General features: G+C 40.1%; 1 protein-coding gene across 2 annotated transcripts in view; it reads left to right on the top strand.

The window, feature by feature from the left end:
- Nucleotides 1-9,915: 9,915 nt before the first annotated feature.
- NHS (NHS actin remodeling regulator) overlaps nucleotides 9,916-20,257 on the top strand; it is a 160,442-nt gene continuing 150,100 nt past the window's right edge. For both annotated transcript variants that reach the window (XM_072136311.1, XM_072136310.1), the window contains exon 1: nucleotides 9,916-10,711. In XM_072136311.1, the coding sequence (XP_071992412.1) occupies nucleotides 10,294-10,711 (418 nt within the window). In that variant the 5' untranslated portion in view covers nucleotides 9,916-10,293. The remainder of the gene's footprint in view (nucleotides 10,712-20,257) is intronic.

Raw genomic sequence — 20,257 nt, 5'->3', positions numbered from 1 at the left:
GGTCCCCTTGAAAAATGCTCGAGTCTCCCATTGACTTCAATGGGGCTCGTTATTCGAGACGAGCACTCGAGCATCGGGAAATGTTCGTCTCGAATAACGAGTACCCGAGCATTTTAGTGCTCGCTCATCTCTAGTCGCCACCATGCTGTGTTATCAACTAAATATACCGTCAACCTTTTGTTCACATAGGAAATCATTTCAGCGCTTCTTTCTCACCTCCTTTGGTTCCTCTATGCAGCCTTAACCAGGCAAAATACTGATACATACAGTGCTACACGTTATCCTTGCCAAAAGGAATTTTTTTAATTGGTTTGAAGCCTGAGTCCATTTGGGCTATGTCGCCATGCCACTCTCTAGCCTGCCGCTGCTGCCGCTGCCTCTGCATGCCGTCTTCTATAGTGTCAGGGTCAATTATTGGATGTTTTAGATGCTATCTAGCCTCATTAGGTCACTCTGTCATCGCCATGCCATTGCCCATAATTTTGGCATAATGGTGCGATTAAGCAGCCTCAGAGGCATCCATGCATGCTGCCCCTGCTGTTTCCTGTCCATTTCCGTGGTGTTTCCATCTTTTTCTGAGGTTTCCAGGTGTTCCAAGCTTCCCTGTGCAGACCCTTGGTCCCCTTGAAAAATGCTCGAGTCTCCCATTGACTACAATGGGGTTCGTTATTCGAGATGAGCACTCGAGCATCGGGAAAAGTTTGTCTCGAATAACGAGCACCCGAGCATTTTAGTGCTCGCTCATCTCTAATTGTTAACCTTTTACTGAGTGGGTGACCACACTGAAAATAATTTTACTGTTATTAACATTACTATCCTAGGCTTCATAGTATCTCTCCTGGAACTGCAAATGTGTGCCTAAAGTGTCAGTCAGTATATTTGTCTGCAATATGGAACAATGGTCATTTCAGTGAGAATTATTTTAATAATTTGTTATAAAACATTTTATTTTCAGTGATTTATACCACATGAACATGCAGAAGCTAATACTTCAAAAGGGAATTAATACACTCACACTATGTGCTACCAATGCTACATTTTAAAAAGTGCCCCCTTCAAAATGCCCAGATCCTCCTTTCTTTCTCTTTTGTGGATATACAGTCAACGACCACTTTATTAGGTACACCATGCTAGTAACGGGTCGGACCCCCTTTTTCCTTCAGAACTGCCTCAATTCTTCATGGCATAGATTCAACAAGGTGCTGGAAGCATTCCTCAGAGATTTTGGTCCATATTGACATGATGGCATCACACAGTTGCCACAGATTTGTCGGCTGCACATCCATGATGCGAATCTCCCGTTCCACCACATCCCAAAGATGCTCTATTGGATTGAGATCTGGTGACTGTGGAGGCCATTTGAGTACAGTGAACTCATTGTCATGTTCAAGAAACCAGTCTGAGATGATTCCAGCTTTATGACATGGCGCATTATTATCCTGCTAAAAGTAGCCATCAGATGTTGGGTCATAAAGGGATGGACATGGTCAGCAACAATACTCAGGTAGGCTGTGGCGTTGCAACGATGCTCAATTGGTACCAAGGGGCCCAAAGAGTGCCAAGAAAATATTCCCCACACCATGCCACCACCACCACCAGCCTGAACCGTTGATACAAGGCAGGATGGATCCATGCTTTCATGTTGTTGACGCCAAATTCTGACCCTACCATCCGAATGTCGCAGCAGAAATCGAGACTCATCAAACCAGGCAACGTTTTTCCAATCTTCTACTGTCCAATTTTGATGAGCTTGTGCAAATTGTAGCCTCAGTTTCCTGTTCTTAGCTGAAAGGAGTGGCACCCGGTGTGGTCTTCTGCTGCTGTAGCCCATCTGCCTCAAAGTTCGACGTACTGTGCATTCAGAGATGCTCTTCTGCCTACCTTGTTTGTAACGGGTGGCGATTTGAGTCACTGTTGCCTTTCTATCAGCTCGAACCAGTCTGCCCATTCTCCTCTGACCTCTGGCATCAACAATGCATTTCCGCCCACAGAACTGCCGCTCACTGGATGTTTTTTCTTTTTCGGACCATTCTCTGTAAACCCTAGAGGTGGTTGTGTGTGAAAATCCGAGTAGATCAGCAGTTTCTGAAATACTCAGACCAGCCTTTCTGGCACCAACAACCATGCCACGTTCAAAGGCACTCAAATCACCTTTCTTCCCCATACTGATGCTCGGTTTGAACTGCAGGAGATTGTCTTGACCATGTCTACATGCCATGTCTAGTTGCCGCCATGTGATTGGCTGATTACAAATTATGTGTTAACGAGCAGTTGGACAGGTGTACCTAATAAAGTGGCCGGTGAGTGTAGGTTGCTGATACTAGTTGTGTCCTATTGCAGTTGCCATATCTTCTTCTCTGATATGTATGTCTATGTATATATATATATATATATAATATCTGGTATTGCAGTTTATGAGCAATGAAATAATGCAAGTACATATTTTTATTGTATAGTTTACACTATCTAATATAAATATCAACTAGGAATCATACACCTTACGGAACAATAGTCATTGTTTTCAGTTCATTATCATTTCCAAATTAATCAGAATGTTGTGCCTTTTGGGTGTTCTGCAAGGCAATGAATGTCCTGCTAATGTCATTGAATAAAGGAAGGATATTCAACATCCTAAAAGAGTAGATGCCATTTTGGATTGTTACTAAAATATTACATACAAACCCAGCCTTAGGTCTCCATAATAGGTACAGTACTTGTCATCTTTGAAGTCAAAGACCAAATCAAGAAGGCAAGCACTGAAGATGTCAACTTGTTTCTTTGCCAACCCTTCCTACTAGACATGGGTGAGTGGACACTGGAAAATACTTCATTGCCCAATACCTTCTGGGCGAGGAAGGAGGATTTGGGCTTTCAATGGTCAAAGCATGTAAATTTGCAATGTCTCCCAGCAAGGATTTCATCATCTGCATTGTAGATGTTAAAAGATCTGTTCTTGGGAATAATTTGACACTATTTATAGAAAATATTTCAAGGTGCGGTTACAGTAATTAGCATGTCTTGTTGATAGAAGAAGATTGCTTTGACAAGACAGGTTCAGATAGAAGACGCTTTAAAGATTAAATCAATCTTTTAGAGAGTTATGTTGGTGAAATGTCATGCTTTTATTACAAACCCTAAACATACCAGTTAGTCCCATTCTCTAATAAAAGAGCAGATATATTTAAAGATTCCAATGATTCTTGCTAGCAACAAAACTGTAATAACAGCTAATATATGTTTGATGTGGTTTGCATATAAAAAGTCGCCAGTCTGTTTTGGCTTAGAATCAGGAACAATGAAATGGCAAAAGAAGGTGAGAAATATGTTACAGGCTACTAATATATTAACAAGCATAATACAATTCTCGCTGGTTTATCCATACTTAATTTTTATAGTAGATTTCCTTTAAACTCTGCAATGACATGGGGGAGTTAGACTGAGAGAATATTTCCATGGCAGAGATTCTACAGACAGCACAGATTCAACAGCAACCCCACAAAAAATGTTCCTGGACCATACAACCTGCAGCCAGCTCAGAACTGGATACATACAGTGAGTGCGGAAATGTTCTCGCTTTGATTCATTCCAACCAATTGGTAAGATCAAAAGAGGTTTTTTTTGCTGTTAAATGTACACTTAGCACTCCATCTTCACAGAAAAAAACAGAATTGTAGATATTGTTGCTAATTTATTAAACTAAAACTAAAATATCACATAGTCATAAGTATTCAGACCCTTTTCTGTGACAATGATATTTAACTCACATACTGTCCATTTCCTTCTGATCCTCCTTGAAATGGTTCTATTCCTTCATTGGAGTCCAATTGTGTTAAATTCATTGGACTTGATTAAGAAAGGCACACATCTGACTATATAAGACCTCACAGTTCACAGTGCATTTCAAAGGACATGAGAATCATGAGGTCTGAGGAGCTGCCCAAGTAAATTTCTGTAGCACTCAAGGTTCCTACAAGCACAGTGGCCTACATAATCCTTAAATGAAAGAAGTTTGAGACGACCACAACTCTTCCTCGACCTGGCAATCCTGAAAAATTAAGCAACTATAGGAGAAGAGCCTTGGTGAGAAAGGTTAAGAAGAACCCTAAGATCATTGTGGCTGAGTGCTATAGATGCAGTAGGGAGATGGGAGATTATAAGAAATAAGATTATCAGATCTGATGAAATGAAGATTGACCTTTTTTGTGTTAATTCCAAGAGGTTAGTGTGGAGAAAACCATGCACTGGTCATCAGGCGCCAAATAAAATCCCAACAGTGAAACACGGTGATGGCAGCATAATGCTATGGGGGTGTTTATTAGCTGCAGGGAAAGGACGACTGGTTGCAATTGAAGGAAAGATGAATGTGGTCAGGTACAGAGATATCCTGGATGAAAACCTCTTCCAGAGGCCAAAGGTTTACCTTCCAACAAGACAATGACCCTAAGCACAAAGCTAAAATAACAAAGCAGTGGCTTCAGAACAACTCTGTGACCATTCTTGTCTGGTCCAGCCAGTTCCCTGATCTAACCACAATTGTGCATCTCTGGAGAGAATGGATAACGGCTGTTGAACGTTCACAATCCAACCTGAGGGAACTGGAGAGGATCTGCAAGGAAGATCCAGGTGTGTTGTATCATTCCCAAGAAGACTCATGGTTCTACTAGCCCAAAAGATGCTTCTATTCAATACTGAGCAAAGGGTCGGAATACTCATGACCATGTAATATTTCATTTTTCTTGTTAATTAATAAATTAAATTATTTTAGATTTTTAATTATTAAATATCTACATTTCTTTGTTTTCTGTCAAGATGGGGTAAAGATTGCACATTAATGAACAAAAAAATATGAACTTTTTAGATCTTACAAATTGACTGCAGTGAAAAAAACAAAGGGGTCTGAATCTGTACCCACTGTACATTGACCGCTTTAGAAAAAAAGGGAAAACTAAAATCCTGGGGTAAAGAAAGAAACAGTTGTATAACCTAACCCTGCAGGAACCAAGGGCTATTAGATTACTGAAAGTAAACTCAGATACCATCATAAAACCTGCCAACAAAGTGGGTGCAATAGTCATAATGAACACCTCCAACTATATCCAGGAAACTAACAGATAGCTGTCCAACATGAAACAACTCATTGACATTACCAAAAAGCTTCCAACTGACATCCAGCACAAGGTAAGACTACTCATCCCAGGGAATCCCAGGCCAGGCCAACATATAAAGAGAATCAACAGGAGGCCCTAGTTGTCACCCTTGTAGTCACCAACAGCCCACAACTGGAGATCCTAAATTGTATTGCCAGGGAACTCTAACTTCTTCATAAACATGCAAGACTAAAATAAATATTCCCAGTCCCTCAATCCTTACCTTCCGGCAACCACGAAAACAACTTGTTTTCCTGATTGCCCTGATGCCCCCAAAATGGCACCTCATCCTGTCTGCAAAACAGGTGCAAAATGTGTTGGCACATTCACACAGGTGACTATGTGCCTGTACCACAACCACAGCTGGTACATATGATCAAGGGGGACATTTTCCTGCAGGTCTCGCAATGTGGTGTACCTCAGTATGTGTGAACAGTGTCCCACCAAAGGCCTTTATGTCAGGTAAACAGGCCAGAGACTTTATCAGAGGATGAACTTGCACCTATATGATGTTAAAAACAGAAGAAAAGATCTCCCAGTGTCTGCACATTTCTCCAGAGGACCATACTAATGAAGATATGTGTATTACTGTTTTAATGGAAATTTCAAAACATAGAGTGAAAGGAAAGAATGTGAGTATAAATGAATGCAGAGATTTAACACCTTGCACAGTGGTCTTAAGATCCATGCCAGCTTCATGACCTCTGACCTGGAGGCCACAAGCAGATAAGAGGCAGGGCTCTCTTATCATGTCTTGTTTTCATGCCAAGTTTTAGTCTTTTTATTACCATCCTGTTGTGAATAAGATGTCTGTATATATATAATTGTTTTAAAGGTTTTTTTAAAATGTCTTTTGATGATCAATATCTAGTGTGCATAAAATGTTAGGTATCCCAAAATGTCCAATATATCAAAATATAATAACAATTATTTTTGGAGTTTAACCCGGAAAAAAATATTGCAGCCACATTTTTTAATAATTATCCATAAAAGTGATATCATAAAACTTGGATATGTTAATAGAAGGGACTAATTTCAGTCATTTGGTGCAAAGTTGAAAATGGCGCCTTTTTGCCATTTTGCTAAATATAAAATTTTTTTTTTTACATTGATTAATTTAAAAGTCCACACAGTCATCAAATTGGTAGCACTGAAAACTTCATGTCATTGTGCAAAAATGACACCACCCACAGCTCTGTACACTGAAGTATAAAAAGTTATTAGCGCCAGAAGACGGCAAAATGAAGATTTTTTTTGTACAGGAGGTTTTAATTTTTGTAAATATATGAAAACATTATAAAACCTTTATAAATTTGCTACCGCTGTGATCATACCGATCCAAAGAATAAAGTAGACATGTAATTTGGGGCGCACAGTGAAAGCTGTAAAATCCAAGCCCACAAGAAAATGGCGCAATTGCATTTTATTTACTGATTCCACTGCATTTCAAATTTTTTTCTTGCTCACCCTGTACACGGCATGATATACTAAATACTGTCACTATGAAGTGCAATTTGTTACTCAGAAAACAAGCCCTCACACAGAACTTTACATGAAAAAATAAAAAAGTTATGGATTTTTGAAGGTGGGGAGTCAAAAATAAAAACGACAATTGAGTGGAGGGTGCTGCCGGACATTTGACTGAGTGGAGGCTTCTGCTAGACATTTCACTAAGTGGAGACTGCTACAGGACATTTTACTGAGTGGAGGCTGCTGCCGAACATTTCACTAATTGGAGACTGCTGTCGGACATTTTACTGAGTGGAGGCTGCTGCCGGACATCTTATTGAGTGGAGGCTGCTGCCCGACATTTTACTTAGTGGATGCTGCTGCTAGACATTTCACTAAGTGGAGACTGCTACAGGACATTTTACTGAGAGGAGGCTGCTGCCAGACATTTCACTAATTGGAGACTGCTGCCAGACATTTCACTAATTGGAGACTGCTGCCGGACATCTTATTGAGTGGAGGCTGCTGCCTGACATTTTACTGAGTGGAGGCTGCTGCACACTACGTATAAGGTGTATGAGTATGGTGCTGTGAGTATATGTGTATTTTCAAGTATAATGGGCGGGACTGGGGTGGCAGCGCAAAATTTAGGTATATGGAGGGCCCTGATGCAAACTTTGGATTGTGGCCCTCCATATACCTAAATTTATATCTTGTTATGCTACTGCAGACCAGAAATAAGAGACAATGAAATCCATGAGCTGCATATTACACATGACATTCACCCCTCTATCACAGCCATCATATATTATTATACATGTAATAGGGACCCGTTCAGGAGCCAGAAGAGCCGGCTCTTCTTAGCAAGTGGAGCCTAATCAGCCAGCTCTCTAAGAAGAGGTGTGCGTGCGTGTGTGTCCGTCCTAGTGCTGGCTACAGGCAGAAAGCAGAGAGAAGCTCAGTGCAGTATCAGAAAATAGATCCAGTGGGGATAATTTACTAAGGGCCTAATCCGCGTTTTCCCGACGTGTTACCCGAATATTTCCGATTTGCACCGACATCAGCGCCGGCATGCATGTGACGGAAATGGGGGCGTGGCCATCGAAAAACCCAACGGATTCAGAAAAAATGCGGAATTTTAAAAAAAAGTTGTGTCTGTGGAGCAACCTGGTGGTACCACGCCGCAGTAAGTCTAACCTGCTTTGTGGCAGGTTCTGGTGAAAACCGGGTGCCACTTAGACCCCACTCCCAAATGTCGGCTTATGTCATCGTCCGCAGTGTTCCAGTGGGTCCACTACCCCTGGTGCCTGACACTGATGCTTAAGTCAGAAGATTAACGGTCGCATCCAGGCGCAACCAAAATTACAAAAAACACCAGGACTGATAAAGACAGGTTGGAATTATATCTGTGAAATGCTGAATTTTTGTTAGCAACAGTGAATAAGAGAATCTGTTATTTTGTTATCCTGAGTACATTTAGGAATCTTGTCTTTGTGGGAATCCCCCTTTAATGAATAGCTGGCATTTCTCAATATAAGGGAATAAGCAGTACAATAACCAATACCTCCTCTAGGTTAATGCTCCGTTTTGATAGGTGTTTGCTTGCTAATATACATAATATTATTTCTCCTTATAGACAGGGGAGATCTTTTCCTAAATGTGAATATTTACATTTTGCCAATACCTTTTCCATCATAATTCAGTTTTTATTGCTATGGCCAGCTCAGAAGACATCCTGAATATTTTAGCTGATTGATAGTTTTCTTTTCTCTACATTGGGACAGTCATTTACTTCCCTTTCAGATTCTGTTTTCATTTTATATGATCCATGGCAGTAATTTTAGGCAATTATAGCCTTACATATCTATTTAGACTGATAATGGTCAAAATGAGGAGATATCTGTATTTGTAAATATACCTGTTACTAGTGCAAGTTGATTTCAGGGCTTGCTACAGCAACATCCCCCACCGGGGCTAGCTTTTTCTTGGGGCCTGGAGGCAGCTGAGGGCCAGAATACAGGAAAGGCTGGCAATTGCGGCATAGGGCGCGCTGATGCTTGGTATGGGGACCGGAGGAAGAAATATGGAAGGAGAGGCTGATGTACAGGTTCTCCCTGGGGCAACCCCTGAGTGGAGAGTGGTCCTCAGGAATAAAGCACCAGCCTGATAGTAGATGCATGCTGGGATAATGGAGATGGAGTTGTGTCCAAACTGTGAAAGCTGCAGCTCTGGATTTGAGTCTCCTGACTCTGGTCCTGGGATTGGGTTCTGTCAGTACTGAAGGTGTACTGAACACTGTCTCTTTCTTCACTCTGTCCATGTGCTAAGAGATCTGGTGGTAAAGTGTAAGTGCTCTCAAGAGACTTGTGCTCCCACTGCCCAGGGGTTTTATACTCCCCCTGGTCAGGTGGTAGCACCTCTCCAATCACACTCCAGTTTACAATACAGCCAATTCATTGGTTAATATCTTACACCCATTTAACTATTGTTCAGGTAGAGTCTACAGCTGCTATTATATAATGACCAGGTTTTAAAACCTTCAAAAAAGGTTCATGACTCCCTCCGTCAGCTCCTAGCCTGGAGAGGGCGCTATTCACAACTACCAGCCTGTCTATGTATTAGCAGGGGTGTTGTTCTGCTTGTAGTGGTGCTGTGAAAAGACTATCCTTTGAATTCTGTACAGTCCATTCATTCTAGAAATCAGAGATAATCTGAGATTACAGTCTGCACCTATGTGATGTTCACATTGTAATACTATGCAATGTCTTATTTTATTTGTATACTGAATGTACCCAATGATGTGTAAAGCGGTGCTTTTTGTATGAAAAGATTTATTTTTCTCAATATTATTGAAATGAAATTATAACTACAATAAAAAATTAACAATGGCATTGGTTCCGTTTCACACTAATCAGGTAGCTTAAAGGTTAATAAATCCACATACTTTCATACGCACAGACTGGTTTTAAATGTACCATGCCATTCAGGCTCCGGCACTCCTGTCTGTGTGTTCTGTAAAGGCTGATTTTTTTGCATCTGGAATCTGACATATAAAACCAGAAGTAGAATCTATGGCCCCGGGTAGCACAAAGCAGCTCTGGAAGTTGCCAGGCGCTTTGCTGCAGAATATCTTGCTATAGAGCGAGCCCTTCAGTGACTCCATGTGGTGGAGGAAGGCAGAGTCTTGTGTGAAACAGTCTGATTCCTCCCCTTGGATTCTCAACACCTCCTTCCCCCTCCCTGTCTCTCACTAATTCCTCCTCCCCATTCAAACATCTATGTGAATTCCTGCCTCCAGGTTTTCAGTCTGCCTCACTCTGGCATGGTGAAAGCACAGAGAGAGGCAGAGAGAACACATCCAAAGAGCAACTGGATGACCAGAGGGAAGCGAGGATCCAGGGAAGCAGTGCACAACTGCGATACTTCACACCTTGTCACACACGGAATGCAAACCATGGCTATGATCATCACCAGCTACCAGCTAATGGGAACTGCTAGGATTTAAGGAGAGATCTTTATATTTCCCAAAAATTGGACCAGTTTCGGGGTGGCACACTGGTTTGTGGAATGCTACAGTATTTGTCGCTTTCTTCTGGTGGATTCTGAGAGCTGACCCTTTTCTTTGGTATTTTATGTTGTTTCCTTAGGATTGGATAGCAAGGGATTTATTGTTGGATAACGTGAAGGGCAATCTGCAATGCCCTTTGCCAAGCGGATTGTTGAGCCCCAGTGGCTGTGTAGGCACGCTGTCGTCCAGGTAGAGGGGAGCTGTTGCCGGGATCAGGGGGAAGAGCAAAAGCAGCAGCACCCCCGGGGGAATGCCAGGGAAGAATTGGTGGCTAGCTCCGGACAGGTGCCCTCAGAAGAGAGGGACCCTCTATCTGCAGATGGGAAAGAAAAAGATGTGGCCACTCTGGATTTGTGCGTTGTCAGCAATGTGGCAATGTCACGGATTTTACGTCAACTCTCGGATTTAGCGCGGCATGCCTGCTCGATTTTCCATGAGCTGGAGGCAGATATTCAGGTTACAGCGAGGCGCGTGCGAACGCTGCAAGGGAAAATTGGTACTGTCCAGCAGGTTGTCAGCAGCTTGGATCCAAAGCAGGAGACCGTGCGTGAGTACCACATCTTGACTAGAATTCTGCATTCTGTATTGAGCATCTTTCTGCCTTTCCGTGTGTCCAGGCATAAGTTCAGGCCTTCAATAAGGCTATAACTCCAAAAAAAGGCAAAAGGTGAACTGAGAAAGCCCCCAATTTCCATGTGTTCCGCTGAACTCTTAGTTTTATGCATCCCATTGCTTATCTTATGCTAATAAGTCTCCAAATGTTTCATTATCACCTCAGATGCTACAAGGGAAGGGAGGGAAATCTGCATTGCTGCTTTAGCAGACAGCAGCTGCTGAATGTGATGAGCAAAGACAAGGGGACTGCTTCCTCCTCTGTCACCTCAGTAATAAAAAAGAACTAAATAAGGTGTTGGATGGAAAGAAAACAGATAATACAAAACTTACTGCATGCGTAGGCCTCTCGCCTAAAATATGATACATATTATCCTCTAATAAAATACAACATTTTTATTTATCAATTGATGGCAGTTATTGCTTTTTATCTAATGTGTTTCTATGCAATGTGGCCATTAAACACCTTAGTACATGGCCATCTTGTCCTGTTATTGACTGTAACACCAGCATGTGGATAGAAGGATTATACCATTAATAACTGTCCTTTGCGTGACTAGGTGTCATGGATTTCCCTTGCTGTATATAGCAATGGCCTTGCTTCAGATACTGTATCCATCTTTAGTATCTTTCATCTGTTTTCTGAGATAAGTAGTAACAGCTTGGTCCATCCCCTTGTTACCATAGACATCAGTTGCTGGGTACAGAAGCAGAACTGCTGGATGTGTTTTTTATGTGGCATATGTGGAGAAAGTGCAGACAGTATTAAGCATTTACTTGGTTAACAAAATGTCCTGTGTATAGACTATAAGATTCATTAAAGCTGATGGATAAAGGGCAAGTAGCTGTGTACTATGTATAGCTGTGTGTAGCACATTCATATTAACCTTCCCTGTCAAAATGACAAATACAATCCCAAGACCTGCCCTCTTTCTTCTCCGCTCTAGTCTTAGGTGTCTATTGCCAGTGATATTTGGCTACATATATAACTTTTCTCAACCTGCTTCAGTCATGGTGAGGCAGAGGTGATGTCAGTGGTGTGTGACTTACATAAACCTTCTAGAGGCTTCAGATTTTGTGGAATCACTGGGCAGATGCTGAGGACTGAAATCTCAGCAACATTGAGGTGGCAACGCTGAATGATCATTCATGCTCCTAAGCAACAGGAAGGAAGAGGGTATGGTTTACATGATGATAGGCTCCGGCTAGCCAATCACAAAGCACGACTATCATGGTCATTTTGATATTAAAAGCGCTGCTCTGATAATACAACATCCTGATGTTTTCAAAAAAATAGAAAATAGGAAGCAGGAATTTCTGCTCCATCACATTTCTATGCATTTTTTACAGCAGGTGCTATGACATCATGTTAATGTGAATTCTAGGATCATATCATTATAATTGATGCCTATGCAATGTATACTGTGCATTTAAATGCTGTCTAATACTGCAGTCCAGCCCACGAATTGTGAGTAGGGAGGCATGAGGCGTTTCTCTTCCTCTGGCTCCAGACATGGAGCATCTCCAGCCTGAAAGGACGAATGGCTGCTACCTTTACAATAACTCAAGCCTTAGAAGCAAAGAAAGACATTTTCAGACTATTACTCATTTGAGCATGACCTTGGAAAGGTTGCAAATACTGAATGTAGGAGATATGACAAAATATATATGGCTATATATGGCTGATTATGAGAATGCACTGGAGGAGGAGATTTTCACTGCAGTCTTCATAGATAGGGCTGTGGCCAAAGCCAGGTTTTCTCCTAGCAGCCATGTGCATGACATGTGCACTTGTGCCTCATATGATATTACTCCTAGAGGATAATAAGCCAGTGCAGTCACATTTATGGCTCACAGGAGTATGACAAGTTGACCCGAGAGCTTACGATCTGAAACACGCCTTTTTGGTTGTAAAATTAATTTCTTTAGAGTAGTAATTTAAATGTATCTGCAGCCTGTTATGATTGTAATTGACATTGTTAGAACGTTTCACCTTTCATGATGGAAAAGGAAATGTGCCCTTAAGTAAACAATATCCATAGCTCGCTCACTACCAGGGTGTTCCCTGCTTTTTCACCTGGCAAAATATGTGTGTTCAAATATTTAAGCTATAGCTTATAAATGTCCTAACATCCCATTTTTTTGCTGCCCATATCACCTCAATTGGTCTCTTTTACCTTCACTGCATGTTTCTATATCCTTTTTGGAGAAGTAACAGCCAATCATATGGCGCCTGTCATAAATGTGCTTATAAAGATTGTATTTAAGGAATTTTCTATACTGAATGAACACAGAACCCCAAACAAAAGTGCAGGTTTCTCATCTATCCGTGATACCTATTGATCCAGTAAAGATTCGGTCACAGTTACTGGTGTACATCATTAACTGATGGAAAGAGTTGATAACCTATTTCTAGCCCTGGAAACCCCCCTTTAATGATGGCCACACCTTCCATTTTAATCAAATCAGACAATGTGTATGTTGGCGTCCCGATTACAGATGCAGAGGAAAAGAAGGGCATGATGGCATTTTAATATGCCTGATCCTTCATTTTCAACTGCCATAGATATCTGGACATAACTTACTTCACACTACCCATTGAAAACACATGCATTTGTGTTTAAGGAGGAGGAGGGGTTGTTAGGAATAGCTGTCAACCACATGGTGTTCAGCCAAAGTAGATGGTCAGCTTCACTTTACAGTTCATATCTGATTTTTCTGGTGTTTACCATTCTTCTTGCTTTTTATTCTTGCTATTTGTGTGTAGCTCTTAATAAGTTTACCTCCTGGATGTATTTACCAGTTTTACCAGTAAAAATTATTTTGCCAATTAAAACACATGTAATGTTGGCACATGTCAAACAGGAATCAATGGCAGGGGCGTTACTTGATAGAGTGCAGAGGGTGCGGTCACAACAAGGCCCAAGATGCTTAGGGGGCCCATAAGAGGTCATTTTCCAGATGAGAAAACATACATTATATTTGCCCGGCCTGGCACAGACTTTGCACTGTGGCCAATCATCCTAAATTTATGGCACTGATCAATAGAACAGGGATTATTCAGCATTGGTCATTGATAAATGTTTAGACATTCTCCCAACATTTGCTTCTTTACATACCTATAGACTAACCATGTGTCCTTTTGGCATTTGCTTTCCTAAACAGTAATAAGAGCAATATATAATCACCACCCCCCCAAAAAAAAAAAAACTGTGTGACTGCAGACTGAGATGCAATGAATATAGATCAAAAAGTAGATTATACTCCTTTCCTATTAGTTTCAAGGCGTAGTATAACACTTTAAAGAAACTGTTGACATCATTGTGTTGGGTCATAGGGCATTTTTGTCTGTGCACACCCTAATCTATTTCTCTTTCCTCTCAGAATGTGGGACATTTCTTCTTACATTGTCCAAGACCATTTTTTCTTTTAAACATCAATCTCTTTCCAAAAATAAGATATTCGTCTATTGTTCCCAGCTGCATCAACAGACTGTGTGCAGAGACAGAGCCTTCTAAGGCAGCTTTGATTTATTTCGAATACATTGCTTCAAAGAAACAAATACCTTGTTAAAGAATTGCCCGGGATAATTTTTCACTAGGGTGGAGCTCACGGCTAAAACAAAAACTTCTCCAGAATTTCTTACGAAATCTGTACTGTGTACACAGGGTTTCATACGTTCAATGTGTCCTGTAAATGGGTTACGCTTATGATTAGGAGGCAGGATTGCTTTTCAGGATTTGTCATCATTTCATTTGCACTTCAGGTGTTGGAAGAAATAACAGCTTTGTGCCGAGTTGCAGTAACATAATCTGTTTCAAATGAGGTAGAAAAATCTCTATATGCTGCATCTGAAAAGATGTGGATTTGGGTTTCACTTGTCTAAAAGTTTATCTAAGGCTACATGAACACGAAAGTTGTCTTTGGCCATGCGCTAGCCCTTTGTTTCAATGGCTTGCACTCAGCCCCATGTATTTCAAAGGGCTCACACATATGGCTGTGGTTTCCCTATGTACGAGCTGACTGCCGGAGCCGCAAAAATGGAGCAGGTCCTTTTCCTGTGAGTCTTTGCAGCCCAGGCAGTCTACTTCTATTGTCATTGGCATGTGAATGGACCTCACACACTGGTAGTATACATTTGTGTGCAGGTAACTGAATCTGAATTGATGAATGGGAGCTGAGCCGCAATAGAGTATATGGAGCCACCTGCTTCTCGATCACTTTTATGTAGAAAACTGTTGACCTGATCCAAACCATGGTGTTGGATCCCTAGGATCTCCAATACATAGCCCATTAATTGTGAGTCCTGGACACATTAAATTCTCAAAAGTAATATTTTCTGGATGTATTAATTGTGGTTCTTGGTGAACCACTTATGTTTTTGTTTAAGGGGTGAAATCCCTTTCATAGTGAAATAACAAACAACACATCATAAATATTATGCCATCCTTTTTCATATTACAGATTCCTTTATATTACAGAACTTCAAGGACAAGGGGTGTGCCCAGCCATTGTTTTGCCTGAGGCAGAAACAGACACTATGCCCTCATCACCTCTTATACAAACAGAAAAGCCTGTGTCATTATGGCACAAAAAGTAATGAAATTTAGAAGGACTGCACATTTTACTCAAATTCCACAAAAAAAGAGTAATAAACTCACAGCCTGTTGTGAACAGGGTCACACCCCATGTTAAATCTGTTCATCTGGTATTCATTCATTGTGATGATAGCCTGATCCCTGAGATGAGATTGTGACCCCTGATCTGCAGGAGTGAAATTAGCTGGGCAGGCACAAGTGCTTGCTGTAGCAGTGGGCCACAGACACGGCATAGCCAGCCACAACCTCTAGTGAAGTTAAAGGGCCACTTTACCTCATGTGTTTTGTAATGTGTCTGTAAGGATATAGGGTAATTTACTAATATACATCTATTAAATGTTCTGCACTGCTTTATTGATATGTAAAGTAAAGCCTCCTGTCTTTTACCTCATCAGCCAGACATTCCTGCCCATAAAATGGCCTCGGATGGAGGGTCACGTGATCTCCAACTGTCCATAAACAATCACCCCGGCCAGGACCTTAATCATATATTTGTGAATATTATCATAAGGTCCTGTCATAGTGATTAATGGACAGTTAGAGATCAAATTACAAAAAAACATGAGATAAAGTGGCTAACCACTTTAGACTCGTTAGTTAGATGGAATTCCATGAAGTTGCAATCTGAATCTTCCTTGATGGGAAACACTGCAAATCTTATTTCCAGTACCTCAAGGACTGATTCTAGGCAGTTCTGAGCAAATGGGATGGAAACTTACAAAGTAATTTCACTTGATGTAATTATGAGACTCATATTAACAGAATCTTCATTAAATGGCTTAAGCACATGGTTGTGGTCAATACCTAAATGAATCACAGTGCCAAAGAAGGGACTCCGTGCCTCACAGTGATATATGATGCCCAAAGTCAGAACAGCAGCGCCAAACGATTACAATTCGGTAGGGAAGCCAGGACTGCTTGCATCATAAATCACTATGATGCATGGAGTTCCATGCTTGGCATTGTAGTAGGTCCATGAAATGCATCCACTGCATGAACCAACATTGGCCGTGTGCTTTAGCCCTTGCATGATATCTTTTACTTGTAATACAAAAGTCAGAACAAGATGACCCTTTTCTGGCTAAAGCTACATGCATAAACTTGTGACAAGTTTTGTAAAGCAATATATATTATTAAATATGTAGTATCGCATCAAGTATCTGAAGGCTGGGCCACGATATGTCTGTAAGTCTTCCTCTAGTGTAGGCCAGAAATGCAAATGAAAAATATATGCCAGAAAGGATCCAATACCTTTTTTTATAGTTTTTATTAAACATACAAAAACACAGCCCCATAAGTTTTGATGCCAGATGTCATCTTGTATGCGATAGACTTTGGTGTAACGATGTTAGGCTGTAGACACTGGACTGGTGCACAGAATGCCATCAGGTGCGTCTGGCACAGGAATAACACCATTGATATATGTAAACCCTAAACTGTGAAAGCTGTTACTCCACACCATTTGTTTGAGAAGTCATTGTTGACTTTCTTTGTCCTAGGACAAACTTGTCCAAAGTAATTCAAGATTTTTCAGATAGATAACATTTCATTAGGGGACATCTCATGGATGACATTTCCATTACTTGGCTTTCCAGTGTTTCTACAGTGATCTTTGTGTAGAGATTGTAATATGGCCACTTCTACAGATATGTCAAGCATGTGACAGTGTCTAGTGTTATAGAGCTACCTCTGCACAATGTCTCTGTGTGAGGTACAACAGTGTCTGTCCCTTTGTGATAAGAACAGTAGAGCAAGGCCTAGAAGCTTAAATGTTCCCTTCAGCCTTTTGTGTGTGAATGAGCAGATGTGAAAGCACAATGAATAGTTTTAATGATGTGTAATGTGGAGAAAGGGTAGAGACACTCCTTTACATTATCCATAACTTTATGATTTTAGGGTTTTCTTAGCATGTCAATGATTTTTATATTTACATCCAGGATGATACCTTTTCTATTGGAATAAGGTAGAATAATAGTTGTCAATAATGATGTGCAGTGTCACCATGTAGAGTGTATATCTTTTTATATGTGCACAGGTCTATTTACCCACATCTAGGGAAAAACCTACATTATTGTTCATAATTCTTCAATAAAACGATGCCCCATAGAATGTATTTTCCTAATCCAGTAATACTCCTAAACTACTTGATACTTACACATATCAAGTATCATTAATACATGCCTTTGGAGTGTTTCAATGTCAATTAACCTTTTGGTCCAACAATTGTCTGTCTCTCTACTGGTTAGATTTCCATTTGGTTCTCCCATATAGTTGTCATTGCTTCTTGGTCAGAGCAGTTTGTAGCCTTCCATGGCTTGAACTCTTTTAAGACTTAAATGATGCCTTTTGTATCCTTCGCCCCAACCTTTGGAGCCAGCTTACAGTAGCTAACAACAGAAGTTCAGCTTCTCACAGTTGGTGAGGGAAACAGAAGCAGAATGAACAATAGATATGCCAACAATGTGGAACAAGAGAGGAAGGAAATGGTGTAGAGTTGAGAGGCTTGTTATTCTGTACAAAAATCACTATTTTGTATTTATTGGTTTTAGTGGTAAATCCTGCCATTTCTACACAGCAATATATTGTTGTGTATATATATTATATAATGGTTTATATTATGAATTGTTATGATACAGCTTGGTATGTAATTACCTGTATACGGTTTCCTTCATGTGTATATATACTGTGGGTTAATGGTCAAAATTGTTGAATTCATGACATTAGATCTTTATCTGATTGGCATGAAAAATGTCCATTATGATTCCAAACTGTATTTAAAGTATTTAATTTTATGGAATATAAGGGTTTCATGTTGTTGTGATGTAATTTTTTTTGTTTTATTACAAGGTTTTTCCATGTGAGTTATACACATATATTACAAGTTATACACTGATCACTGACCCCCATTATGCTCACCTTCCTGGTGTCTCCTGAAACACACAAAATACCCAGATTTCTATTTAGCCAGTCATTGGGCAGAGTAAAGATTGGTTGAGTGGGCATCTCCCAACATTTTCTGTGTGTTCAAAAACAGGGAACAGTATACTGTAGTATCTGGAGCAGTGAGAGATTAAGGATAGGGTGAGGAACTATTTTTATTGATCAGGAATGGAAGTTCATTCGGCCAATGATCCCTTAATCTGGACTGACTACACATTATTGGAGTGCTGGCTGATACCTACCATATAATCTGTATGGGGGGCCTTGCAAATCACTTTTAACTCTTTGTGAGATATGTGTATGGCAGCAATATCTCTATAGAGAGCACATTCAAGCTTGGCTTGGAACCTAATGGTGGTGACACATTGATGCAGGTTGTCATATACAGCTAAATTTGGTGAAATTTTTTGACGCAATGATGTTTTTAGTGGTCTGGAACATATGATTAAGAGCAGATTCAAATAGAATAAGATGGATTTGCCAATGGTAGATGATAATGGACAGTTTGAGCACAATGGAGGTGTTAATAGATTAACAATAATACAAAGTACAGTTGTGGCACTTGTTAGCCCTTCATTAGGAGGTGTCCTTTGTTTATCTTAATCTGTTTGGAGGATAGCTGTGAAATTCTCTTAACTCCTTCACTGCAAGCCACTTTCCTGTGATGTACCATCAGGATGCTGCTTGTTCTGACGAGATCAAAGCCTAAAGAAGTATGAATAGTACATTCAGACATTTATTGTCAGACGGGCTTGTGTCATTAGATATCACAGAAAAGTGGGTGTGGGATGATGGACATTTCTATGGACATTTTTCTTCATTTTCTCTAAATACCATACTTGTGAAGAAAGGGTAATTTTAAATAGTGGAATTCTTTATAAATGTCTTCTTTTATGTAGCCTCGCACCCTAGGGCATTTTATTGGGTAAGGAAAAAATACCCATGTTTTATGCATACAGTAAATTACTGTGTCAGAGGATTTACCTTTTCCTTTGATGACTATCCACCCAGAAGCAAGATGCCTAGTGTAAACTTCTTCGAGATATAGTAACGCCTTTTAATTCAGTTTTGTTTGATGAAGCCAGTCATGCTGAAAGTGTTAGAAAGATAGTTTACTGGGACAGCAAACACTAATAATTCGATACCTAGAAAGCAACCGATTTTCTAAATCCACAGAACAATCATTACACTCACAATAAAACCTGCCACTTTGCTAGACGTAAATAAGCCCTTGTCATTTAATCATTCATAAAACACAGAACCTGCCATTTAAACATGCAGCAAAAAAACTTACCATCTCAAGCAATAATGTATATAAACTCACTGTTGTGCCTGAAGAAGGATTACTAACAACTTTCTGCTAAGTTCAGCAGTGTAAAAATATGCGTGAAACACTGTCATAATTCTCACTTCATTTGTCATATGTGGAATTGTGGCACGTTGTACCTAACATTTGTCCATTGTCAAGTCTAAAATCCATAGCCATATCTTAAAATATTTTCTGAATGGGCTGTGTTAAAATGTTATTTTTTTTTTCAGCTGCATCAATATGTCTGTGTTTGGGAATGATTGAATTACCTAATATATTACAATACTATATTTTAGAACTTTGTGTTATTCATCTAAATAAATTGGTTGGGGGGGGGGTTGTAGAGTAGGTTGTAGGTTGTGTAGAGACACCAAGTTTTTTGGTATTTTGATATATTTAATAAAGTATTATTGTTATTTTATGATTCTGTATTTGATTCATTTATTTTGGATGACGTACTACTATGACAAGGTGGATAGTAAAACCGACTTGTTGAAATTATTCATAAACTTTTAACAGGAATAACAGAGGACTAGCACAATGGAGATTCACATTACAAAGATAGCCAAAATCTTACTTTGTTAGGAATAGAAATAAATCCTAACAAAGAAAGGAAAGATTCAGGAGAAGGATC

This window comes from Engystomops pustulosus, chromosome 2 (assembly GCF_040894005.1).
Source record: "Engystomops pustulosus chromosome 2, aEngPut4.maternal, whole genome shotgun sequence".
In the NCBI taxonomy this organism is placed as follows: Eukaryota; Metazoa; Chordata; class Amphibia; order Anura; family Leptodactylidae; genus Engystomops; species Engystomops pustulosus.
Note: the sequence above shows the minus strand (reverse complement) of the source record. Positions and strands in the feature narration are given on the sequence as shown.